General features: G+C 44.3%; 2 protein-coding genes across 4 annotated transcripts in view; both read left to right on the plus strand.

Moving 5' to 3' along the window:
* Positions 1 to 593: 593 nt before the first annotated feature.
* Positions 594 to 19,721, plus strand: slc12a2l (solute carrier family 12 member 2-like). Its single transcript, XM_065952083.1, is given in 27 exon segments — positions 594 to 1,344; positions 4,059 to 4,184; positions 4,300 to 4,375; positions 4,460 to 4,555; positions 5,717 to 5,856; positions 5,951 to 6,061; positions 6,777 to 6,885; positions 7,031 to 7,158; positions 7,860 to 7,944; positions 9,170 to 9,318; positions 11,276 to 11,353; positions 11,355 to 11,399; positions 12,240 to 12,363; positions 12,466 to 12,567; positions 12,718 to 12,873; positions 13,502 to 13,601; positions 14,345 to 14,456; positions 14,560 to 14,700; positions 15,480 to 15,586; positions 15,671 to 15,750; positions 15,865 to 16,005; positions 16,142 to 16,255; positions 16,791 to 16,902; positions 17,009 to 17,095; positions 17,226 to 17,361; positions 17,868 to 17,935; positions 19,208 to 19,721. Coding segments are annotated over 27 exon segments (3,303 nt in total). The 5' UTR covers positions 594 to 900; the 3' UTR covers positions 19,344 to 19,721.
* A 2,793-nt stretch (positions 19,722 to 22,514) lies between these two features.
* nudt12 (nudix (nucleoside diphosphate linked moiety X)-type motif 12) overlaps positions 22,515 to 24,330 on the plus strand; it is a 5,769-nt gene continuing 3,953 nt past the window's right edge. Inside the window, exons 1-3 of one of the 3 annotated variants that reach the window (XM_020659273.3) lie at positions 22,515 to 22,654; positions 23,512 to 23,731; positions 24,003 to 24,306. In XM_020659273.3, the coding sequence (XP_020514929.2) occupies positions 23,526 to 23,731; positions 24,003 to 24,306 (510 nt within the window). In that variant the 5' untranslated portion in view covers positions 22,515 to 22,654; positions 23,512 to 23,525. Of the gene's footprint in view, positions 22,827 to 23,511; positions 23,732 to 24,002; positions 24,307 to 24,330 lie in introns of all 3 variants that reach the window. The other 2 variants (XM_065952104.1, XM_065952111.1) reach the window with 2 other exon arrangements.

A 24,330-nucleotide genomic window follows, 5' to 3' on the forward strand; every position in this document is an offset into this window, starting at 1 on the left:
GCTGAACGTGTGAATGTGTTTTTCTTCTTCACTTTATTAAAATCATGTTTCTGTGTTTCCTGAACTTTGGGAGGTAAAATCTCGGCCCTCCTCTCGCGTGTCTGTCAAGACTCGCGCCAAAGTTTTGTGCGTAACGGACACCAAGATCAGTTTCTCCTTCTTCCTCCTCCTCTGCCGACATGCTGGGATGTCTCGAGAGTCAAGTGAGAGGAAGAGAGAGAGGAAGAGAGAGAGAGATAGAGAGAGAGAGAGAGAGAGAGAGAGAGAGAGACAGAGAGACAGAGAGAGAGAGACAGAGAGAGAGCGAGAGAGAGAGAGAGCGAGAGAGAGAGAGAGACAGAGAGACAGAGAGAGAGAGACAGAGAGAGAGCGAGAGAGAGAGAGAGCGAGAGAGAGATGCTCAGACAGACTGATAGAGAGAGACAGAGAGAGAGAGAGAGAGGGAGAGAGAGAGAGAGAGAGAGGGAGAGAGCGAGAGAGACAGAGAGAGAGCGAGAGAGAGGGATGACAATAAACCGTTTGAGTTAACATCTGAGGGGATGACACCGCCAACTTGTCGTGGATGGACAGATAGAGAGAGAGAGCGAGAGAGAGAGAGAGAGAGAGAGAGAGTCAAAGGGTGAGAGTTGGTGTTCTTTACACACATTACGCACACATCTGTGCGTCCTGGCGCATTCAGCTCCAGAGTTTGGAAGAAGGCAGCAGAGTGGAACTTTTGTAGCTAAATGTTTAACTTGAAGCCACGTTTGTTTGTGTCTGCTCTGAAGAGTTTGAACTAAATGCTGCGCTGCTGCATGGACATCCCGCAGCTTTTGGGGCAGGTATTGATCTCACGGTAACCTTTTGTCTCTCGGTGCGTCACTGACTCTTCGGACGGGTTAAATCGACTTCCTGAAGGACATGTCGGCACAGAAACCATCGCTGAGGAGCGGCGGACGCTTCCAGGTGGATGTGGTGACAGAAGCATCATCCACCACCTCGGCCACGGCACCTCCTGCCCCGGCCTCCACTGAAGAATCCAAACCGCCTGAGGAGTCTAAAACCCGGTCCAGGTCGGTGGGGTTCATGGATCCGGGTCTCGGCAGCGCGATGGACATCGGTCTCCCGCCTGATGTCTTCAAAGAGCCGGACACGACGAGGAGCGACTCGGTCAGCCTCCACTCAACGGGCACGGGACACACACACATCTCAGACTCCCACTCCAACACGTACTACATGAGGACCTTCGGACACAACACCATCGACGCCGTGCCAAACATCGACTTCTACCGACAGACCGCCGCGCCGTTTGGAGAGAAGCTGAGCAGACCGTCCCTGTCCGAGCTGCACGATGAACTCGACAAAGTAACAACAGAAACCTTTCACACCATCCTCACTTTAATAACTGCTCATAGGATTAACATGTTTTTATATTACAAAGGATGACACGACATGTAGGAAACAGATCTAGAGTATAAACACAGACTGAGGAAAAGAGCAGCATTCAAAATGTGTCTCAACTATTTTAGTCTGGTGAAGTTTCATATTTAAGTAAAATCACTCAAATGTATGGAAGCCCTAAGCTGACATGCATCCACTCAAGAGTCATTTCCAGTTGTTTCCTGTAACTCTCAACTTATTTACCTCGTCATCTTGGGGATAACAACACTGGGTTTGCAGTAATCATGACTTCATTTCTTGAAAGATTAACTCATTATTACAAGAAGTCCTGCGATCTTATCCTAAAATAACCAGATAAATAAGTCGAGATCTCGAGGGAAACGGCAAAACAATTTACACGTAATCACAGGAAACCAGAGTAAAAAGGAAATGTACGGAGGCTTGTCCTCTTAGGGAATCCCTAAAGGTCAAGGGTCAAGCAGAAGGGAAAACAAAGAGGGATTTTTGTTTTAATATTTTGCATTTGGAGATTTAAAGTTCTTCACCTTCGTCCTCTGTCTTTCCCCGTTATAAAAACATAATGAACATTATATGAATGGAGTGTTTTTCAGTCTGTAAACTCCAGCTGAACAAACTGAACAACAACCTGTCATCTGTGTTTTAAAGGATGAAGCGTCCCTCTTGTTCTTCTCATAGGAGTTTGTTTATGTCAGTTACAGAAATCTTCAACTGAAAATATTCCATTCAGAGACCCTGAGTGGGCTCAGTGACATCACTACAGGCATGACCTGAACACACACACACACACACACACACAATGCAGCCTCTCATGACCCTGCAGGCTCCCACTCCTCTTACAGGACTAGGTATCTGTAACATAGATGTACATTGTACCAGATGAACAGCGGGATGTTTGGTGACGTCACAGCGACTTAAAGGTAGAGTCAGTCACAATGTTCAGCGCAGCATTCAGATTGGTTCCCTCCTCCCGGGCTCATCGCCATCACAGGCTTGTTGCATTGTCAACTTGTTGCATTGGGTGATGGCAGGACATAGCGTGTACGTTTACTGGTTCAAGCGACCTGAGAATATGACATTTGTTGTAATGGAAAGCCGAGTTTTAGCCAATTTTTAAGCAAGCTAGCACAAGCTAACCTCCTGTGTTTGTTGCTGCCTGTCCAACAGAAAGCGGACCGACTCCTCGTCCCTCTCCCACTCTTTAAGAGCCTGAAAGCAGTTCACCCTCGTTTTGGAGCGAGCTTCATCGCTTGGTGATTGGCCTCACTATTATTATATCTTCTCTTCTTTGCAGCTACGTCTGTGTCCACCATATTCAGCAGTTTGAATAATGTCCAGTCACTCCTAAACTCATCTGCATGCTGTCATTGGCTGGTGGAAACGTGTCCTCTACCCCTCCTCGTAACTTCCCGACTGAACCTGAACAGTAAAGTCCAGTCAGATTACAGAGTCTCTGCAGTCAGCGCCTAACCCGAACCCCTTTAGGATAAATCTGTATTTGATTTTGTTCTGGACTTTTTCAGCACAGCACAAAGAGAAGCTACCTCTCCTCTCCCCCTGGCTCCAAATGAAACATATAAACACCACCGGACTCTCTGCTCCATGTCACAGAGCGAGTCGACCCACTGAGGCCACAACCTCCACTGCTGCAGTATAAATTAAACATCGCTGTGTGGTCGGAATAATGAGCACTGATGTGTTCTTACAACATTCCTGGAATAGTTTCTGTACTCCTTCACACATGCCACAACTTCTACTCAAAGGAAGTCACTGATTCAGCTTGCAGAAAGTTACGTTTTAGCTCTTTTTAAATAGAAAATAAGAAAATAAAAAGAACCGTCAAACTGTCACCCAACCCTAACCCCCCATACAAGGCCGTCACACCAACACGTGTAAACCAAACAGCCGAGTTTCTCCTCCAGTGAGAAGGATATAATCAGGAGAATTCACCTGGAGCCAGTGCACCCCACCTCTACCATCTCCGTGCTCTAATCAACCTGCTGCTGCATGTTTCCTGTTCTCCAGGATGTTCTTCTCCTCTCTTTAGTTCACATTGAGATTCTCTTCAACTACTTTTACGTCACATCTTACCTCAGGAGACCCCGCCCCCCCCTCCTGTCTGACAGGGATAGTCTCGTGCTGTGCGGTGCATCATGTGTGGACGACCAGATCAGGAGGATTTCAGGGGCAGTCCTCCTGAAATTTTCTAGAAATTTTAAGGAGTGCATGTGTGAACAGCTAGGCAGGGAACACATCCTCTTACCTTACCGTCATTGTTTATGATGACGTCGATATTGCAAAAACCCTGTGCCGACGTTTCCTCCTCTCTAGATTCTTGCTCGTGTTGTTCTTACTCTCTGATGTTTGTCACTTTGGATCAAAGGCGTCTGATCGGTTTAGGCACCACACCTACTTGACAAAGTTTAACAGGTTCAATTAAATCAAGTAAATCTGTTATTTAGTTAAACCATTGACTGTATATAAAGATGGACAACATGTCCTCACATTGTACAAAAGTGAAGCCAAAATAACCCATGTGAAAGACGCTGTCCATATTGCATATTTAGATGAAGAGTCTGTTCAGGAGGGATCTGTCTAGTGGAGTCGGGGTATTCAATTCAATCTGTGATTCAATTCCCTGTGCTGTGATTGGTTGCCAGGAGCCGTTTGAGGATGGCCTGGCCAATGGAGAGGAGCCGTCAGCAGCCGAGGAGGCGGCGGCGGCGTTGGCTGCAAAGCAGGCGAAAGGAGGACTGGTGAAGTTCGGTTGGGTCAAAGGAGTCTTGGTTAGTTTTATGCGTCTGCATAGTTAAAGGGTCCTTCCTGTTACATCCTGTTTGTAGTTTAATTAATCACATGGTGGGACTTGATGGTCACGCCGCGTGTGTTTGCGTGTTGCAGATCCGTTGCATGCTGAATATCTGGGGTGTGATGCTCTTCATCAGAATGTCCTGGATTGTCGGACAAGCTGGAATCGGTGGGTACAAACCAAATCCATTCGTTGCACTGAGTCCCTCGTTCTTTCTTTCTCATTCTTTATATTTTGTTTGATACATTATAGGACTGACCATCGCCATCATCCTGATGGCCACGGTGGTCACCACCATCACTGGTCTGTCTACTTCTGCCATAGCAACCAACGGCTTCGTACGAGGAGGTGAGACAACAACTGTGAACTAGCTTTTCATTTGAAGAAGTTTAATCTTATTAGATGTTGTAGGTTGATCACCAGGTTTCATTAAAGTAAGAATGATCGACATGTTCCACATAAATAAATCCTAAAGTCCATCCTGTGTAAATGTGTCTCTGAGTCCTGACTGTCTACAATGAGGGAGAAGCTCGAGTCCCGCTGGCTGTGTTGTTGTCAGAGCCGTGTTTACATGGACGGGACGGCCGGCTCCTCCCCTTGTGTATAAAAGCTGTTTTAGTCAAGAACTAGAGAGAAGAAGAAGAACATACTCACTGATTATTTGGATGTTAGTAAGAGTTTTTAGATCACGCTCATTCTGTGTCAGTTTACATGAAATGTGAAGCTACGAGCTAACTAAAGAGCGCTAACATTAGAATGCTAACACAACGATGTGAAGCTACGAGCTAACTAAAGAGCGCTAACATTAGCATGCTAACACAACGATGTGAAGCTACGAGCTAACTAAAGAGCGCTAACATTAGCATGCTAACACAACGATGTGAAGCTACGAGCTAACTAAAGAGCGCTAACATTAGCATGCTAACACAACGATGTGAAGCTACGAGCTAACTAAAGAGCGCTAACATTAGCATGCTAACACAACGATGTGAAGCTACGAGCTAACTAAAGAGTGCTAACGTTAGCTAATACAACAATGCAGCTCGAGCAAAGGACAATTTTGTCTGCCGCTTGGACTAAATTGTGTTTAATTGTGTTTAAAAAAAAGCGGAGGCTTCAGTATGGAGGAGGCGTGGCCAAACAGGAAGTTTGTTTTGGTTTAGTGCTGGAGCTCAAGGGCGACATCTACTGGATCAAAAAGTTGCACATTCTTTAAATACTGAGGATTCAGAGTTCATCAGAGCAACAAATTAAACATCTTTAACATCTTTTACAGGCTGCTCAAATGTTTGCCTTGAACAAATGACTGTTAGGAGAGTAAGCTTTGCTGATTTCCAAACTGAAGGATCACTCACATCTCACAGAGATGTTAAGAAATAGCTGCAGCGATGTCTCCAGTGAGACGTAACCAGCATCATAAACGTTTAGCAAAGCGAAGCTCCTTTTATTGTACCAAGTCTCTAAATGTAAACATCATGAAATAATTCAGACTGTGTCTCGGCTGTCCAGGCGGAGCGTACTACCTGATCTCCCGGAGCCTGGGGCCGGAGTTCGGAGGCTCCATTGGTCTCATCTTTGCCTTCGCCAACGCCGTGGCTGTGGCGATGTACGTGGTGGGCTTTGCGGAGACAGTCGTAGAGATGCTTAGTGTGAGAATCACTTTGTTACAACCCTTTAAACATTCATCAACCTTTTTGATGAACTTGAATTGTTTCGGTGAGGGTCGTGCTGTTTTGGTTGCAGGATGTGGACGCTCTGATGACGGATGAGCTGAACGACATTCGTATCGTCGGGACTCTGACCGTCATCCTGCTGCTGGGGATCTCTGTGGCTGGGATGGAGTGGGAGGCTAAGGTAAGAAAACTAAAGGATGCACCAATCCTCATCGTCATCAGTGAAAACATGACAGCTCTGACACTGTGAAGAGAAAACAGTCACCGCTTTCTTTCCTAATCTCCTGAATATGAAGAAGTCGAACTGAACCCAAACATTTTCTGTCGAGACATGCAAACCATAATTAGAGAGCAGCTGTGCATATAGATTCTTCTTTGTTTTTTACAAAAGGAAAAAAGTGTGGGTATAAGCTTCGGGGTCAGACCTATGTTCCCACATTTCTAGGACATTTTCAAAATGAGGTCTTATCATATTTAAGCACTTTCAATTACCTATGTATATATTTATGTCTACATTCCAGCTTGAGTCCATTGCTACTGGCTAATAGGTTGGGTGTAATTGGCTACCAATTGGGAGAAAGGGGGATAAAATCTGAAACAAATTTATGAAAAAGGAAATGTGGAACATAGGGCCTAATTTTGAAAAAAATCTTAGAAATGTGGGAACATAGAAATGTGGGAACATAGGCACGCACCCTAAGCTTCAACACTCGGGGTTTGAGTTTGCTATAGATGTTCTTGGTTAAAAAGATTGTAAAACTGGTATGCTCAGAGCGCTGATCCTCTAAAGGTCAGTGTGGCTGTAGACTTGTTGCTTCTGTTCTACTGGTCTATGTTCTATGTTCTATGTTAAAAGTGATGACCTGTCCCCCTCTCTCTCTCTTTCTGTCCATCAGGCTCAGATCGTCCTCCTGGTGATCCTGCTGGCAGCCATCGCTAACTACTTCATAGGAAGCTTCATGGCCATAGAAAGCAAGGAGCCTAAAGGATTCTTCGGCTACAACAGTCAGTTTGAACCTTTTTTGGTTTGAGGCAAACTATTTGTCTTTGCTAAGATTCAAACATTTGCAACATTAAAAGTCAAATCACACTCTGTACTTTAAAACGCTCTTTTACTGTTTTTTTTTTTTGTTTTTTTTACCGTGTCTAGCCGCCATTTTCTTAGAGAACCTGGGTCCAGACTTCAGAGAAGATGAGACTTTCTTTTCGGTGTTTGCCATTTTCTTTCCTGCAGCCACCGGGATCCTGGCTGGAGCTAACATCTCAGGAGACCTCACTGTGAGTTTGACACTTCACATCCCACTTCAAGTGCATTTTGGTGGTCCCGTCTCTTATATCAAGTGTTTTTTATTCATTTTATATGTGGAGTGATTCAGTCAATAGCCAGCCCCCTTACTTGACTGATTTTTAATCTCAAACATGCATTTGATTTAAATTGTTAGGATGTGCTCTCTACCTCAGACATATTTGGGTTAAGTTAAGTTTAAGTTTAAGTTAATGGTAAAATGTTCTGGTCTTTTGACTACTCTAACCTCTTTTACACGGCCGGTCACAGAATTTATTTATCAGCCCAATTATTTGATTTAATTACGTGCTGTAATGCGGTCAGCTATCTGCAAACATGGCATCTTTTGTTAACAATATGCAGACGATACTGTGCTCTCTATCTCTGCTTTATCTGATGATCTGAGCGGCTCACACTCTTATTAATTGCGTTTAAGTTAACAGTGATCCGTTGACTCAAAGATGTGTCTCTTAACCGCCTTTTAACCATTCAGAAACATTGTGGAGGAAGTACATTTTAAATGCACAATGAGAACTGCATCTTTTTGCAGAACAGCCGAAAAGAGCAACAGCGTTAACCAGAAGATGAAACTATGATTACAGTGTGGTTCTAACTCTTTAAAAAGGTCCAGGCTGAAGGTTAATATCCCCGTTAGCTGAGCAGAATGTAAACTCTATGATGTATTCATCTTTAGGATCCACAGTCAGCGATCCCTAAAGGAACACTGCTGGCCATCCTCATCACTGGAATCACGTACGTGGCTGTCGCCATCTCCGCAGGTAATATCACGCCGTACACTCGAGTTAAACACTTTAAAGGTATAATATGTAGAATTTTACAATAAAATATCTGAATAATTAAAAAGTGAGTACTTACATTACCCTTAAATATTTCCAACAGTTACCAGAGAAATTTGTAATTTTCCTGTTGTAAGGGTAAGTCTCTTGTCACGGCATGACAGACACGTGTATGTGTATCGTTGCCGTGGAAACACTGGATGTTACGTCAAAGCCCGCTGCATAAGGAAGCGTGAGCTGCTACTGAAAGCTGCTGTACTGTTGCTGTTTGTGCTGCTGTGATAAAAACGTCATGTAAAATATCCTCTGATACATTAGCTCGTCTGTAAACATATTCTCTTCCTCAGGTCGGTTTCACCCGGTCGTCATGACTACAGTCAACTCAAAACTAGTTTTCATCAGGTGTGGTGGTGGTGAAGTAGCAGAGAGAATCACTCCCATAATTCTCTGATAGTCTGGATGCCATCTTTTGTTATTGATTTGGTTGAGAGCCCCCTGGTGGTGGAATTTATAAACTGTGCTTTTAAGTATTTCTTTTTTCTTTTTTTTAGATTAGGGTTTGCAGATATAGTTTGTTCTCCTTAACTCAGGTTCACACAGTGCAAGTGTTGACTACAGATTTTTATTTGATGCTCAGATTGTGTCATAGAAAACTTGGACACTTCTATGATGTTTTACAAGGCCCATGTGTGCCTTCAAGCTTTGCTTTGCCTCTTTCTGGGCTCGGAAATCAGGGACAGAAATGTCATAATTCCTGTTTGCCATATTTCAATATCCACGGCCTGTTGTGTCTTCAGTAAACATTAGGGATCTCTGTGGAGTTTAGATGTCTTTAATTTAAAGTGATATTTGTCAGTTTTTTCCCGTTTCTGCTACCGAAGGCCGCCATGTTTCAGTTTTGACACTCAGTCCCACTGAGAGGGCGTGCTCCACCGGGAAAGTGAAGTCAGTGAATATCCTATCAGTGTATTATCTAATGTTACAATTATTTTATTGGGATATTTTTTATGGTTTGTACAAAACACACTTTTTAATGCCTGATATTTTAAAGGGGGTTTATTGTCATTGTGAATTTCTTTCTAAACTTGAGAGAGAAAATAAAAAGAGGAAAATGTTTCTCATCATGAAAGATGAACAACAAGGTGAGCGTTGGCTTCAGCCTCGGTGACGATGATTCAAAGTGTGTTTTGTTTTTGTCCACCTGTAGGCTCCTGCATCGTCAGGGACGCCACCGGCGACCACAACGACACGGTGAGCGACACGGTCAACTGTACGGACGCCGCCTGCACACTGGGCTACGACTTCTCCATCTGCAAGGAGGGAGGCTGTCAGTACGGCCTGATGAACGACTTCCAGGTAACACACACACACACACACACACACACACACACACACACACACACACACACTAGAATCTAGAGTGAAGTTCATCAGTCTGAATTCTTAGATTAGTTGTCTTTGTTGTCTTTGTTGTCATTGTTGTCTTTGGGACACGTTGTGATACAAACTGCCTTGTGAGGACGTCTTTGTTTTTATTTAATCTCTCGTCTCTTCCTCTGAGTGAAAAAACACTTCTGAGATTTTAAAAGTCATGATGTCTGAAGCCGGCTTCACTGGAGACGCTTGATACATAGATACTTTATTGAAGTTTAGTACTCAAAAAGAGTCTCAAAACCTTTTATCTCGTCTCGGATGTGGAAGCATTTTTACTCGGTGTTTGGATTTTAAAACAAAACTGGTTAAGACCACCACTGAAAGTTTTTTTTATCTCACGTCATCACTAAGATTAGAAGGAAAACACTTCTTTCAAATAACTTCAATTCATTCATAGTTTGATTTTTATCCCCCGGTTACGGCTGAAACCTTCCCGGTGTAATGGATTTTTCAGAGATATTTAAGGTCTCTGTCTCGGTCTCAGTCTCGGTCTCGGTCTCGGTCTCGGTCCCAGCAGCAGCTTACAAAAACACATGAAATATTTATTACATCTGAAAACCTGAATGAAGATTTAAAGAAACCCCTGTAGAGATCAAACTTAAACCCGTACAACAAACAATTAGACCCATAGTCAGAGCATTTATGTAACCCGTGCAGAAATCAGAATTGATATTGAAGATTGAGGATGCATCATGAAATCAAATCGAACAGTCGACTGGATTATTATAATCAAATCAAAGATACACCGAGCATCTACAGACTTATAAAAACATACCTGTAGATTATTCTGAGGTCGTCAAACACGACCGATGTTCAACTATTGTTCTGATCCTGACTACAGTATGTACATAGAGAGTGTGTGTGTGTGTGTGTGTGTGTGTGTGTGTGAGTGTGTGTGTGTGTGTGTGTGTGTGTGTAGGTGGATGTTATCAATGCTCTCATTCAGCTCTGTCTCCAGCCAGAGAAAACCTTGTGACTCTAAACAACAGTCACTATTATCACTGCTGCACTTTGTTTGGGCACAGCTCCGTCACACACACACACACACACACACACACACACGGCTCACTGACACTGATAACGCTGACATTGTGCACACTCTCAGACAGAAACACTTGCTTTGTTTTGTTTTAAAGTAAAACGTGCATCACAACATCTGTCCCACAGAGAAGAGGTTGTGATTGGATGTGTGTGTGTGTGTGTGTGTGTGTGTGTGTGTGTGTGTGTGTCTGTGTGTGTGTGATTGTTCTTCTTCTCACATGCTAACAGACGTCACACACTGTTGGTAGGTACTGCAGGTCGGGAGGAGAGCTGTGGTGTGTCCTTCGGTCAGTGGTTTATAAAAACACTTTGTTATGACATGATCCCGAGAACATGTGTCTTACTGTACTTCAAAATAAAACAAAGTCTTTAACTCAGCTGGAGTGAAACCAGCTTCAGACATCATGACTTTCTAAATCTCAGAACTGCTCTCAGCATTCGAGGAAAACTGCGAGAGATTGTGACATTAAATTCAAAGAATTGTTTTTTGATAAACTCGAACTTGACCTTATTTTGATAAGATAATTCATGGCAGCATATTGAGCATCTGCTGTTCTGCACAGACTCAGTCATTTAATAAGAGAAAGGACAGGGACATATTCATTCTACTCATTTGATATATTGCCTCAGTAAACATTTTGAGTCTATTGTCTCGATCTCTACTTTCAAGTCTTCTTTAATGATGTCAGTTTAGTAACGTCTGGAGACAAAGCAGAGAGCCTTAATGTGAGAGTGTGTTCTCCAGTGTGCAATAAGGGAAACTACACACCTTAAAATATATATAACCGGAGTGTATTTATATTGGTCTCTGTGTGTGTGTGTGTGTGTGTGTGTTTAGGTGATGAGTCTGGTGTCCGGCTTCGGTCCTCTGATCTCTGCTGGGATCTTTTCAGCCACTCTGTCCTCGGCGTTGGCCTCGCTGGTCAGCGCCCTCGCTGGTCAGCGCGCCGAAAGTCTTCCAGGTCAGAAACCATCAAAGTTGAACTTTAGATTAACGTCACATTAATACAATCAATAACATTAAAAGTCACATATCCTCCTCCTCCTCCTCTTCAGTGTAAATAAGTCTCAGAGCTCCTCAAAACATGTGTGTGAAGTTTCTTGTTCTAAATCCACTCTGATCCTGTATTTGATCATGTCTATAAACCCCTCTATTTCAGCCCTGCTCAGAACAGGCTGTTTCTGTGTCTGTACCTTTAAATATGTAAATGAGCTGTGTCTGACCACGGACCCTCTCTGGAAGGACTTGGGTGTACTCAGTCTTTCTCGCTCCATGTTCTATTGTTTACGGTGTGAAGGCAGACTCAGAGGGCAGAACAAACACCTAGCTGTGGGAGTGTCACCCACCTGGGGGAGGGGCTACTGCCCTTTGTGATGTCATGAAGGGAAAATCTCCAAACGGCCTGTTTGAGCACACATTTTCTGAAAAGTGGAGCAGGCAGAAGACGGAGAGGATGGACTTTTGTCATCATTGGGGGGTTTGTAGACAGACTAGAGGAACATGGAGAAGAGGATTTTACAGAATATGTGACCTTTAAAGTTTGAGTGTATCGTAGCTTTAAATCTTTCAGTCCTCGTCTGTGGATGAAAGTTGATAATTTGACGTCACTAATGAACGACGTCATGTAAAGAAGAATCTCGTCTCAGCAGCTTGATTTAAGAATTCATAAATGATGAAGATCAGGATTACAATTGACTTTCCTAAATCATTTCAGTTTCATATTTGGAGCATGTAGACTCAGCTCTGTTTGTTTTATTGATTTGTTTGAGTGACAGATGATATACAGCTGTTCTGTTTTTAGGCTCTGTGCAAAGACAACATCTATCCAGGACTGGGCGTGTTTGCAAAAGGTTACGGGAAGAACAACGAGCCTCTCCGTGCTTACGTCCTGACCTTCTTCATCGGACTCGCCTTCATCCTCATCGGTATGCTTTTAGGGTGACGCTGCACGGCTCAAGCTAAACCCATGAATGAGAAACAGGATTTGTATTTGTTACATGTTGATCCTTTCTGTTCTCGTCTGACAGCCGAGTTGAACATCATCGCTCCGATCATCTCCAACTTCTTCCTCGCCTCATATGCTCTCATCAACTTCTCAGTCTTCCACTCCTCCTTGGCCAACTCTCCAGGTAAACTCATGTTTTGAAGAGCATTGATTTGAGTTTGTCTGGATATACGAGAAGATTTCCTTAAAACTCCTTTGAGAAACTTTTACTTTGTTGTCAATTTTGGCACCCACATTTAAAAAAAAGTCTGTTTGTATGTGTCTCTGACCACAGGGTGGCGTCCCAGCTTCAAGTACTACAACATGTGGGTGTCTCTGGCGGGGGCGATCCTGTGCGTCGTGGTTATGTTTGTCATTAACTGGTGGGCGGCGCTGGTCACTCTGCTCATCGTCCTCGCTCTCTACATCTACGTGAGCTACAAGAAACCTGGTAGGAACAGATCGAGGTCACTAAGACCGATCAGACACCCGGCGCTTATGACCCGCTCGGGTCAGGCTGCCACATGGCAATGACACGGGCAGTCGCTGTAAATGCAGTCCCTCAAACGACCACTAGAGGCCGGCTGCATGTATGGAGATTTATGAGATCTAAGCTTTATTCTTGACTTTTTTGAGACACTTTCTGAATTCAGTTTCTCTCTGAATACAGATTAGAAAGTTGAACTAAATGTTGCTGCTGATCCAGAGATGTTTAAAATCTCATCACTTGTTCACCACAATGTGAGGAGCTCAATAGAATCTTTTTTTTAGATGTTAAAAAACACATGGGTCCTTCTCGAGGAAAATGATGCAACTGTTTCTACCTGAAATAAAAGCTTCAAGGTCAGAATGTAATAACAGTCCTGTGATGGAGTGATGCCTCCTCATTTCTCACCAAACATCAGCTCACTATTTTTCATTTTTCTTGAGCTTTAATAACCTCCAGTACGGAGTCTGTGACACACTGAACATCATTCACCTCTTAAACTCATGTTCACTCTTGTTCTGTGTGTGTGTGTGTGTGTGTGTGTGTGTGTGTGTGTGTGTGTGTGTGTGTGTGTGTGTTCTGTTTCCTGTAGATGTGAACTGGGGCTCGTCCACTCAGGCTCTGATCTACAACCAGGCTCTGACTCACTGTCTGAACCTCACCGGGGTCGAGGACCACGTTAAAAACTTCAGGTCAGCTCCAGAGGGTTAGATGAGGTCTTCAGCACTGGGATCAGATGAGACATTATGAAATAGGAATTTATTAGAGGAGACGGTGAATAGAGGAGGAAATCTTCTGTACATCAGTACAACAGCTTTGCCATCAGCGCCCCACAATGAAAGATTTTAAAACCAGCTTAGACTGTTTAAAGGTGACATATCCTCCTCTTCTTCATCAGTGTAAATAAGTCTCAGAGCTCCTCAAAACATGTGTGTGAAGTTTCTTATTCTAAATCCACTCTGATCCTGTATTTGATCGTGTCTATAAACCCCTCTATTTCAGCCCTGCTCAGAACAGGCTGTTTCTGTGTCTGTACCTTTAAATATGTAAATGAGCTGTTTCTGACCACGCCCCCTCTCTGGAAGGGCTTGGGTGTACTCAGTCTTTCTCGCTCCATGTCCTATTGTTTACGGTGAGAAGGCAGACTCAGAGGGCAGAACAAACACCTAGCTGTGGGAGTGTCACCCACCTGGGGGAGGGGCTACTGCCCTTTGTGATGTCATGAAGGGAAAATCTCCAAACGGCCTGTTTGAGCACACATTTTCTGAAAAGTGGAGCAGGAAGAAGACAGAGAGGATGAACTTTTCTCATCATTGGGGGGTTTGTAGACAGACTAGAGACACATGGAGAAGAGGATTTTAAATATTGTGTTAACTTAACTTGATACTAAATAATTTTAACTGGATGTCTAAGTGTGTGAGCTTCTTGTTTTCAGGCCGCAGTGTTTGGTCCTGGTCGGTTATCCAAACTCCCGTCCTGCTCTGGTTCAGCTCGTTCATTCTTTCACGAAGAACGTGGGCCTGATGGTGTGCGCTCACGTCAAGACCGTACGTACAGACAAACCCTTTAGACTCTTTAAGGTCTCTGACGCTTCCTGTTGGAGCTCATTGATCTTCTCCTGTCTTCACTCGGCTCTCTCGTCTCTTCCAGTTGACTCGTCGGCCCAACTTTAAGGAGCTGTCTCAGGATCACGCCCGCTGTCAACGCTGGCTGAATAAAAAACGCATCAAGTCCTTTTACACTCCGGTCTACACGGACAGTCTGAGGCACGGTGCGCAGTTCCTCATGCAGGTATGAACCCTGAACATGAAGTTCAACTCCACAAGACAGGAGACCAAACCTTAAGAATATTACATTTTATATGAAACGATTTTTTCATTTCAAACTAATCTGAGAGAGCTACAGAGTCAAGAAAAAGAATCATGAACACAAAAACAAGGCAGAACAAGTCAAAGCAGTTTTTTTAAAGGAGAATCTTCAGTCCTGTTTGAAAACTCTCAACAGGCTGTGGCGCCCTCTTGTGGTGTAGGAAGACATGCATTGTGTGTGATTGAGTCCTGCAGATGGAGATGGTTGGTGCTGGTGGAGCAGAGGTTTCTTTTTTCTCTAACCTTTATTTAACCGGGTCATTACCCCGTGGAGATCAAGATCTCTTTGTTGAGGGTGAGCGGGCCAAGAGGACAGCAGCCCCCGCGAGACGATGTGAGACGATTCAGGAACAGTTCACAAACAATTAGTGAAGAAGAGCAACAACAATTAAAAGGTGCAAATCGGTTTGCAGAAGAAGTGCAGAAGTTGTGCTAACTGATTCAAATTCAAAAACACAGACACTGTCCAATGGTCCTCTTTTTTCTGTCTTTTAAGATGGAACCAAAGACTTGAGGTAAAATGAGATCTGTCAGTTTAGAGTCATTCTGGAGAAAGTTCCCTGCAGAGGGGGCAGCATAGAGAAACCTGAGCTCAGTCTGGACATGAGGAACAGACAGTCTCCTCTTGTGGCTGCTTGAGGGGGGGACAGGTCCTTGAGGTTATGGAGGTCGGGTGTGATGTGCCTGCTCTCTGATCCTCAGGCGGTGGGTTTGGGTCGTCTGAAGCCCAACACGCTGGTCATGGGTTACAAGAACAACTGGAGCGAAGGAGACATGAGAGATTTAGAGATTTACATCCACACCATACAGTAAGGAGCAAACGTTCGTTGAAGTTCATCTCTACATGATTTCATTTTAAACAGTTTGAGTCTGAAATCTGTTCTGTGTCACAGCGACGCCTTCGACCTGCAGTACGGCGTGGTGATTCTCAGGCTGCAGGACGGACTCGATATCTCTCACATCCAGGGACAAGGTGCACTCTCTCTTTTTATCTGTGTGTGTGTGTGTGTGTGTGTGTGTGTGTGTGTGTGTGTGTGTGTTAGCTACATCATGGACTGATTCCCTCTCCCTGTTTTTGTTCCTGAAGATGAGCTGATGTCTTCAAACGAGAAACCTCCAGCTGGCAGTAAGGAGGCGGAGCTTACTGTTACCCTGACTAAAGAGTCGGACTCTGACTCCTGTCCTTCAAAGACCACCAGCAGCCAGAGCAGCCCGCTCATCCTGAGAGGTGATCATCTCATCTGGAGTTTAAAATCTTTGTCATCTTTTTAAGAAGCCACTTTTCAAACTGTTACTTCTAAACTTCTTTCTTCCTGTAAGAGATGGAGAAGAGTCTGCCTGACCACGTGTCCTTTCTTCTCCAGAGACAAAGATCCCTCTGAGTCTGACCGACCAGCGTCTGCTGGAGACGAGTCAGCAGTTCAAGAAAAAACAGGGCAAAGGAACCATCGACGTCTGGTGGCTGTTCGACGACGGAGGTCAGTTTCTATGACGACACAATGACACACCAGAAGTTGCCTCTAGATACATTTTAAACATCTTGAAATTAATGTGATATGTTCTGCATGTGCTTTGCTGTGTTAAGTGTTAAAGTAACAGTATGTAACTCTGACCCCTAGTGGTTAAAATGGGTACTGCAGTTTTGGGGCGTCCAAAACGGCCGTGTGGGGGCGTGTCTTAAAAGCGCCTACCTTCTCTGGTCCAAACAAATCCAGAGCATTCAGGAGCAGAATCTAAAGTTAGAAGGAGGACATACTGGCTGCTGCATTGTTGTCAGAGAAGCCAGCACTTCAACATGTTTCCTTAATGATCAGATAGTAAGATACCTTTATCATCTCACTGATTGGACCTTTTGTGCAGCTTTTCCTGTTTAAATGACTGAAAGAGGAGATGTTTGTGTAATACCTCTCACTGCCAAAAGGGGGCAGGCTAATCACAAAGAGACAGAACAGAACACTGATGCTCCATAAGTAAATAGTTTGTTTGTTTGTTTGTTTGTTTGTGTTCTTGCAGGTCTGACTCTGCTGATTCCCTTCCTGCTGACCAACAGAAGTAAATGGGGCGACTGCAGGATCCGCGTGTTCATCGGAGGGAAGATCAACCGCATCGACCACGACCGCCGAGCGTGAGTCTTATGAGCTACGCTCTGTTCCACGCTCACCAGTAAACAAGGATAAACAAAAACAATCCTTGATGTACTTTATTGTGTGTGTGTGTGTGTGTGTTGTCAGAATGGCCACGCTGCTCAGCAGGTTCAGGATCGACTTCTCAGACATCCACGTCCTCGGAGACATCAACACCAAACCCAAGAAACACAAGTACGACCTCCAGTTTGTTTCAGCTGCTTTCCTTTAATCCAAAAACAGAACAAAGATATTTAACTTGTTATTAAAGTATAAATAAAGAGGGAGTGAGATGTAAATGGATGTTTCTGTGTTTTCTCTGCAGCAAGCTGACGTTTAAGGAGCTGATCGAGCCGTACCGGCTGAAGGAGGACGACATGGAGCAGGAGGCGGCAGAGAGGCTGAAGGCTCAGGAGCCGTGGAGGATCACTGACAACGAGCTGGAGCTGTACAGGGCCAAGGTAACACACACACACACACACACACACACACACACACACACACACACACACACAGTAGCTCAGTCTGTAGGGAACCAGGGGGGTCTCCTGTTCAAGTCTCGGTGGCCCAAATCTAGAAATCGGCCGGTTTGCTGGAAAGGTTCCAGTTCACTTCCTGGTCACACCCGAGGTGCCCTCAAGCAAGGCATCAACCCCGCCTACCAGCTCAGGAGCGCTGAGCCCCCTCACTCTAAGACCTCTCCAGTAGTACATGTTCACAGGATCCTGTGTTGTTTCAGGAACAGAATTTAAGACTAGATTGTGAGTCTGGTTGTTGAGTCACTGTGTATGTGTTATGAGGGGGGGGCTGTTCCTTTTGGAGGGGGGGCCACAGGGAGGACCAAGTTCAGAGTTACAGGGGCACTGGCCCCTGTTGGCCCCTGTTGGCCCCTGTTGGCCCCTGTTGGCCCCTGCCTAGAAGCGCCCATGGCCTGCCTTAACGTGAACATGCTTTGTGTGACTTTCAGACAAACCGACAGATCCGCCTGAACGAGCTGCTGAAGGAACACTCGAGCACGGCCAAACTCATCGTGATGTAAGAGAATCTACACACCTGTTACAACACACACATGTTACAACACACACATTACCATATAACACACACGTTACAACACACACCTGTTACACCACGCACGTGTTACACCACGCACGTGTTACACCACGCACGTGTTACAACGCGCACCTGTTACAACACACACATTACCATATAACACACACGTTACAACACACACCTGTTACAACACACACGTGTTACACCACGCACGTGTTACACCACGCACGTGTTACACCACGCACGTGTTACAACACACACATTACCATATAACACACACGTTACAACACACACCTGTTACAACACACACGTGTTACACCACGCACGTGTTACACCACGCACGTGTTACACCACGCACGTGTTACAACACGCACCTGTTACAACACACACGTGTTAGAACACACACCTGTTACAACACACACATGTTACAACACACACATTACCATATAACACACACATGTTACAACACACACGTTACAACACACACATGTTACAACACACACCTGTTACAACACACACGTGTTACAACACGGACGTGTTACAACACACACATGTTACAACACACACATGTTACAACACACACATGTTACAACACACACGTTACAACACACACGTTACAACACACACATGTTACAACACACACACGTTACAACACACACGTGTTACAACACGGACGTGTTACAACACACACATGTTACAACACACACATTACCATATAACACACACATGTTACAACACACACATGTTACAACACGCACCTGTTACAACACGCACCTGTTACAACACGCACGTGTTACAACACACACCTGTTACAACACACACGTTACAACACACACGTTACAACACACACATTACCATATAACACACACATGTTACAACACACACGTTACAACACACACATGTTACAACACACACCTGTTACAACACACACGTGTTACAACACACACGTGTTACAACACACACATTACCATATAACACACATATGTTCCAACACATACGTGTTACAACACACACATGTTACAACACACACGTGTTACAACACACACGTGTTACAACACACACATTACCATATAACACACACATGTTCCAACACACACATGTGTTACAACACACACATTACCATAGAACACACATGTTACAACACACACGTGTTACAACACACACGTGTTACAACACACACATTACCATATAACACACTCTGAAGATACTCTGAGGTCCTAACCCCCCCCCCCCCCCTCCCCCTCCCCCCCTCTGCAGGAGCATGCCTCTGGCCAGGAAGGGCACGGTGTCCAGCGCTCTCTACATGTGTTGGCTGGAGACTCTGTCCAAAGACCTCCCCCCCCTGCTGCTGGTCCGAGGGAACCACCAGAGTGTCCTCACCTTCTACTCCTAACACAAACACACACACACACACACACACACACACACACACACACACACACACACACACACACACACACACACACACACACACACACACACACACACACACACACACACACACACACGCTGTGCAGGAACAGAAAGCGTTAACTTGTAACGTTTGAGTCCATTTCTGGTTAACCCTTTAATTTCCTTTTCCTCTGACAGTAAGTGATTGTTTATTCTGCCTTTGTTTGTGTTTATTAATGATTAAAAAATGCTTCATGATAATGATGTTAAAATTACAGAATGAAAGTGTATTTTTATTTCTACTGGGCTCCAAGAAGAAGATATTTAAGGATTTCATGTAACATTATTTTGTACATTATTTATTAAAATATTAACTTTGTTTCCGAGTGTTTCTGTCTAGTCCGTTTTTCTTTTTTTGTCTTTTTAAAATATTCAGAGGATCGTTGCAGATGTGAAGTGTAAATCTACTTAATCAGAAAAATGTCTGTCCGTCCATCCATCTAAGGTCAAAGGTCAAAGGTATCTTTATGGTCTCCACAGGGAAATTAGTTTGCAGCCAGAAACATACCAATACATAAACAACACTAAGAACTAATCCAACCAACATCAGGTGAATTATACATAAAACCAGCAGAGATGCTCCAGCTTTCAGATAAAAGTGATAAGGGTAAATAAATAATACTTACATTAATAATAAAGTATTACTAAATGAGAGTAAGTAAAACAGAGATGGGAGATGAAAGCGTTATTAAAGAGACAGTACAACAAATGAAATGATGTTTCTCATAAATCTGCTCCCAATGAATGAGACTCTGAGCGAGAAGAAAAGTGTAAAGCTGCGTTCACGAGCAGCCATGACAGAGGAACGCAGAGAAAGTGCTGCAGAATCTGTGCAAAGTCCAACGTATGATGCGTTCAGTGACTGCTTGGAAAAAGCACATGTTGCTTTGAGTTTATCACTTTAGAAGCTAAACAGCACGAGCAACGCAAGATGTTTACCATCACTGTGTGAATGTGTATGAATGGATGAGTTAATACTGATGGACTCTTTACACAGCGGCCTCTACCATCAGTGTGTGAATGGATGAGTTAATACTGATGGACTCTTTACACAGCGGCCTCTACCATCAGTGTATGAATGGATGAGTTAATACTGATGGACTCTTCACTCAGCGGCCTCTACCATCAGCGTGTGAATGGATGAGTTAATACTGATGGACTCTTTACTCAGCAGCCTCTACCATCAGTGTATGAATGGATGAGTTAATACTGATGGACTCTTTACACAGCGGCCTCTACCATCAGTGTGTGAATGTGTGTGAATGGATGAGTTAATACTGACGGACTCTTTACACAGCGGCCTCTACCATCAGTGTGTGAATGTGTATGAATGGATGAGTTAATACTGATGGACTCTTTACTCAGCAACCTCTACCATCAGTGTGTGAATGTGTATGAATGGATGAGTTAATACTGACGGACTCTTTACACAGCGGCCTCTACCATCAGTGTGTGAATGTGTATGAATGGATGAGTTAATACTGATGGTCTCTTTACTCAGCGGCCTCTACCATCAGTGTATGAATGTGTATGAATGGATGAGTTAATACTGATGGACTCTTTACTCAGCGGCCTCTACCATCAGTGTGTGAATGTGTATGAATGGATGAGTTAATACTGATGGTCTCTTTACTCAGCGGCCTCTACCATCAGTGTATGAATGTGTATGAATGGATGAGTTAATACTGATGGACTCTTTACTCAGCGGCCTCTACCATCAGTGTGTGAATGTGTATGAATGGATGAGTTAATACTGACGGACTCTTTACTCAGCGGCCTCTACCATCAGTGTATGAATGTGTATGAATGGATGAGTTAATACTGATGGACTCTTTACTCAGCGGCCTCTACCATCAGTGTATGAATGGATGAGTTAATACTGATGGACTCTTTACTCAGCAGCCTCTACCATCAGTGTATGAATGGATGAGTTAATACTGATGGTCTCTTTACACAGCAGCCTCTACCATCAGTGTGTGAATGTGTGTGAATGGATGAGTTAATACTGATGGTCTCTTTACACAGCAGCCTCTACCATCAGTGTGTGAATGTGTATGAATGGATGAGTTAATACTGATGGTCTCTTTACTCAGCGGCCTCTACCATCAGTGTGTATGAATGGATGAGTTAATACTGATGGACTCTTTACTCAGCGGCCTCTACCATCAGTGTGTGAATGTGTGTGAATGGATGAGTTAATACTGATGGACTCTTTACTCAGCGGCCTCTACCATCAGTGTGTGAATGTGTATGAATGGATGAGTTAATACTGATGGACTCTTTACTCAGCGGCCTCTACCATCAGTGTGTGAATGTGTATGAATGGATGAGTTAATACTGACGGACTCTTTACTCAGCGGCCTCTACCATCAGTGTGTGAATGTGTATGAATGGATGAGTTAATACTGATGGACTCTTTACACAGCGGCCTCTACCATCAGTGTGTGAATGTGTATGAATGGATGAGTTAATACTGATGGACTCTTTACTCAGCAGCCTCTACCATCAGTGTGTGAATGTGTATGAATGGATGAGTTAATACTGATGGACTCTTTACTCAGCGGCCTCTACCATCAGCGTGTGAATGGATGAGTTAATACTGATGGACTCTTTACTCAGCAGCCTCTACCATCAGTGTGTGAATGGATGAGTTAATACTGATGGACTCTTTACTCAGCAGCCTCTACCATCAGTGTGTGAATGGATGAGTTAATACTGATGGACTCTTTACTCAGCGGCCTCTACCATCAGTGTGTGAATGGATGAGTTAATACTGATGGACTCTTTACTCAGCAGCCTCTACCATCAGTGTGTGAATGTGAAGGTGTGACCTGCGGTGTAAAAGCACTCTGAGCAGTCAAATGTAGAATAACAATATGCAAATTTCCGTGCAGTTGGACAATAAAGTTCTGTCATCGTATCTCTTCATGCTGTTGGTGTGTAATATTGGCCTTGTTGGAGGTATTTATTTTGGTAGTTGTTTTTTAATTCTTTAAAATGTAGACTCTCAAAGCTACATTAAGATATTTCTGACATCGTCCCTTTCTTTAAGTAACAGGCTAATACCAGTTTTCATTGAAGTTATATAGTGTCCGTCTGTCACTCGGAAATCCGTTATTCTCTGGAGCTCTTGAAGGCAGCATGGTTGTAGTCGTTGTTGCTCTTGAACGCAGCTCGTTGCCGTTTATGAAACACAACAAAGCGCTTCCTGTAGAAGAAGAAGAGCGGCCCGGTGCTGCACACAGGTCACAGGTGAGATTCAGTGTTTAAAGATTAACGTGTTTAAACTGTAAAGTTCTGTTTTCATCCGGACTGACGAAGAGAAGTTAAAGTTCTCCTTCAGAGGACACTAAACCTCTGAAACCTGCCACACCTCTTCAGGTAAATGTCCGCGGATCCACCAAGGTGTCAGCTTCATTTACAGGTGAGATTTAAACATCCAAACTGTCCTCGCGGGAGAGTAACAGGCCACCTGCTGTGTTCACGGTACACTCGTTAACATGGAAACTTTGACCTTAAAGTCGTAACCTCAGATTCCTGAAGGACAGCTGTCTGCACCAATAAGAGTCAGAGACCCTCCCCTGGCCACTACAAACAAACAAGCACAAAGTCCATTCATAAGTTTTTATTTAAAGGTCCAATCAGTGAGATGATAAAGGTTTCTTACTCTCTGATCATTAAGGAAACATGTTGAAGTGCTGGCTTCTCTGACAACAATGCAGCAGCCAGTATGTCCTCCTTCTAACTTTAGATTCTGCTCCTGAATGCTCTGGATTTGTTTGGACCAGAGAAGGTAGGCGCTTTTAAGACACGCCCCCACACGGCCGTTTTGGACGCCCCTCGGTTTGTCAGATATGAGAGCAGTTATCAGGTCAACAGGTGTTGCAGCGATGGAAGCGGTCAAGAGAAGTGGTTCAGATAGAAGTGATTGTACCCGACCTAAAAAGCCTCTGCATGTTTCTAATAAGCTCCACGAGCAGAAACGTGCTCAAACTAGGATCAATATTGGAGATGCTTTTGAAAAATGGAGAGAGGTTAGAACACAGAAAGCTTTACAGACCCATGCAGAGCTGAACACTGAAGCTGTCGTTTCTATTTCTAAACTTCAGGACGGGCATCCAGAATGACGAGCCTCCAGCTGAGTGCGAAGGAGGAGATGGTGGAGAAGCTTCTGGACGCTGCGGCCCGAGGGGACCTGACCCAGGTGTCCTCGCTGCTGTCCCACGTCCCCTCGCTCATCAACCAGAAGGGAGACAGCGGCTGGACGGCGCTGATGCTCGCGGCTCGGAACGGACACTACAGCGTGGTGGAGACGCTGCTGTCTCACGGGTACAGAAGGGTCAGATGGAGACTGAAACATGGTGTCCTTTAAAAGCTGCACACCTTGATTGTGTGTGAGTGTGTGAGAGAGAGTGAGTGTGTGTGTGTGAGAGTGTGAGTGTGTAGGTTTGTACCTTCTTCTTCAGTTAATCTTCATGGTCATGGATCTAAACTTTAAAGATTGATTTAGTTGATGACTTTTCTTCAAACTTTGAGAAAGATGAACTCGTTGTTTTTTTTAATCTCTGCTCTCTCTCTTTTTTTTTCTTCAAACTTTAAGATGTGACAAGTTCTCAGTGAACAGCTCGTCACAGACCGCCTACGATATCTCCAAGTTCTGGGGCCACAAGACCGTCTCCAACCTGCTGGGGCGGACGGACGAAGGCTGCCAGCGCGTCCTGCCGGGCTGCGACCTCCAGCAGCAGGAGAACTACTTCAGCAGAGAGATGCTGGAGCGGCTGAGCGCGAAGCGGAGCGAGGCGGCGTGGCTGGAGGCCAAACAGAGAGATCCAGACTCAGTGTACCTCCTGTTCTCCAACCTGAACCCCATGGTGTGCAGCTCAGACCAGGACCAGAGTGAAGGGGTACGTGGAGGATGTTCAGTGTGA

This window comes from Labrus bergylta, chromosome 2 (assembly GCF_963930695.1).
Source record: "Labrus bergylta chromosome 2, fLabBer1.1, whole genome shotgun sequence".
Taxonomy (NCBI): Eukaryota; Metazoa; Chordata; class Actinopteri; order Labriformes; family Labridae; genus Labrus; species Labrus bergylta.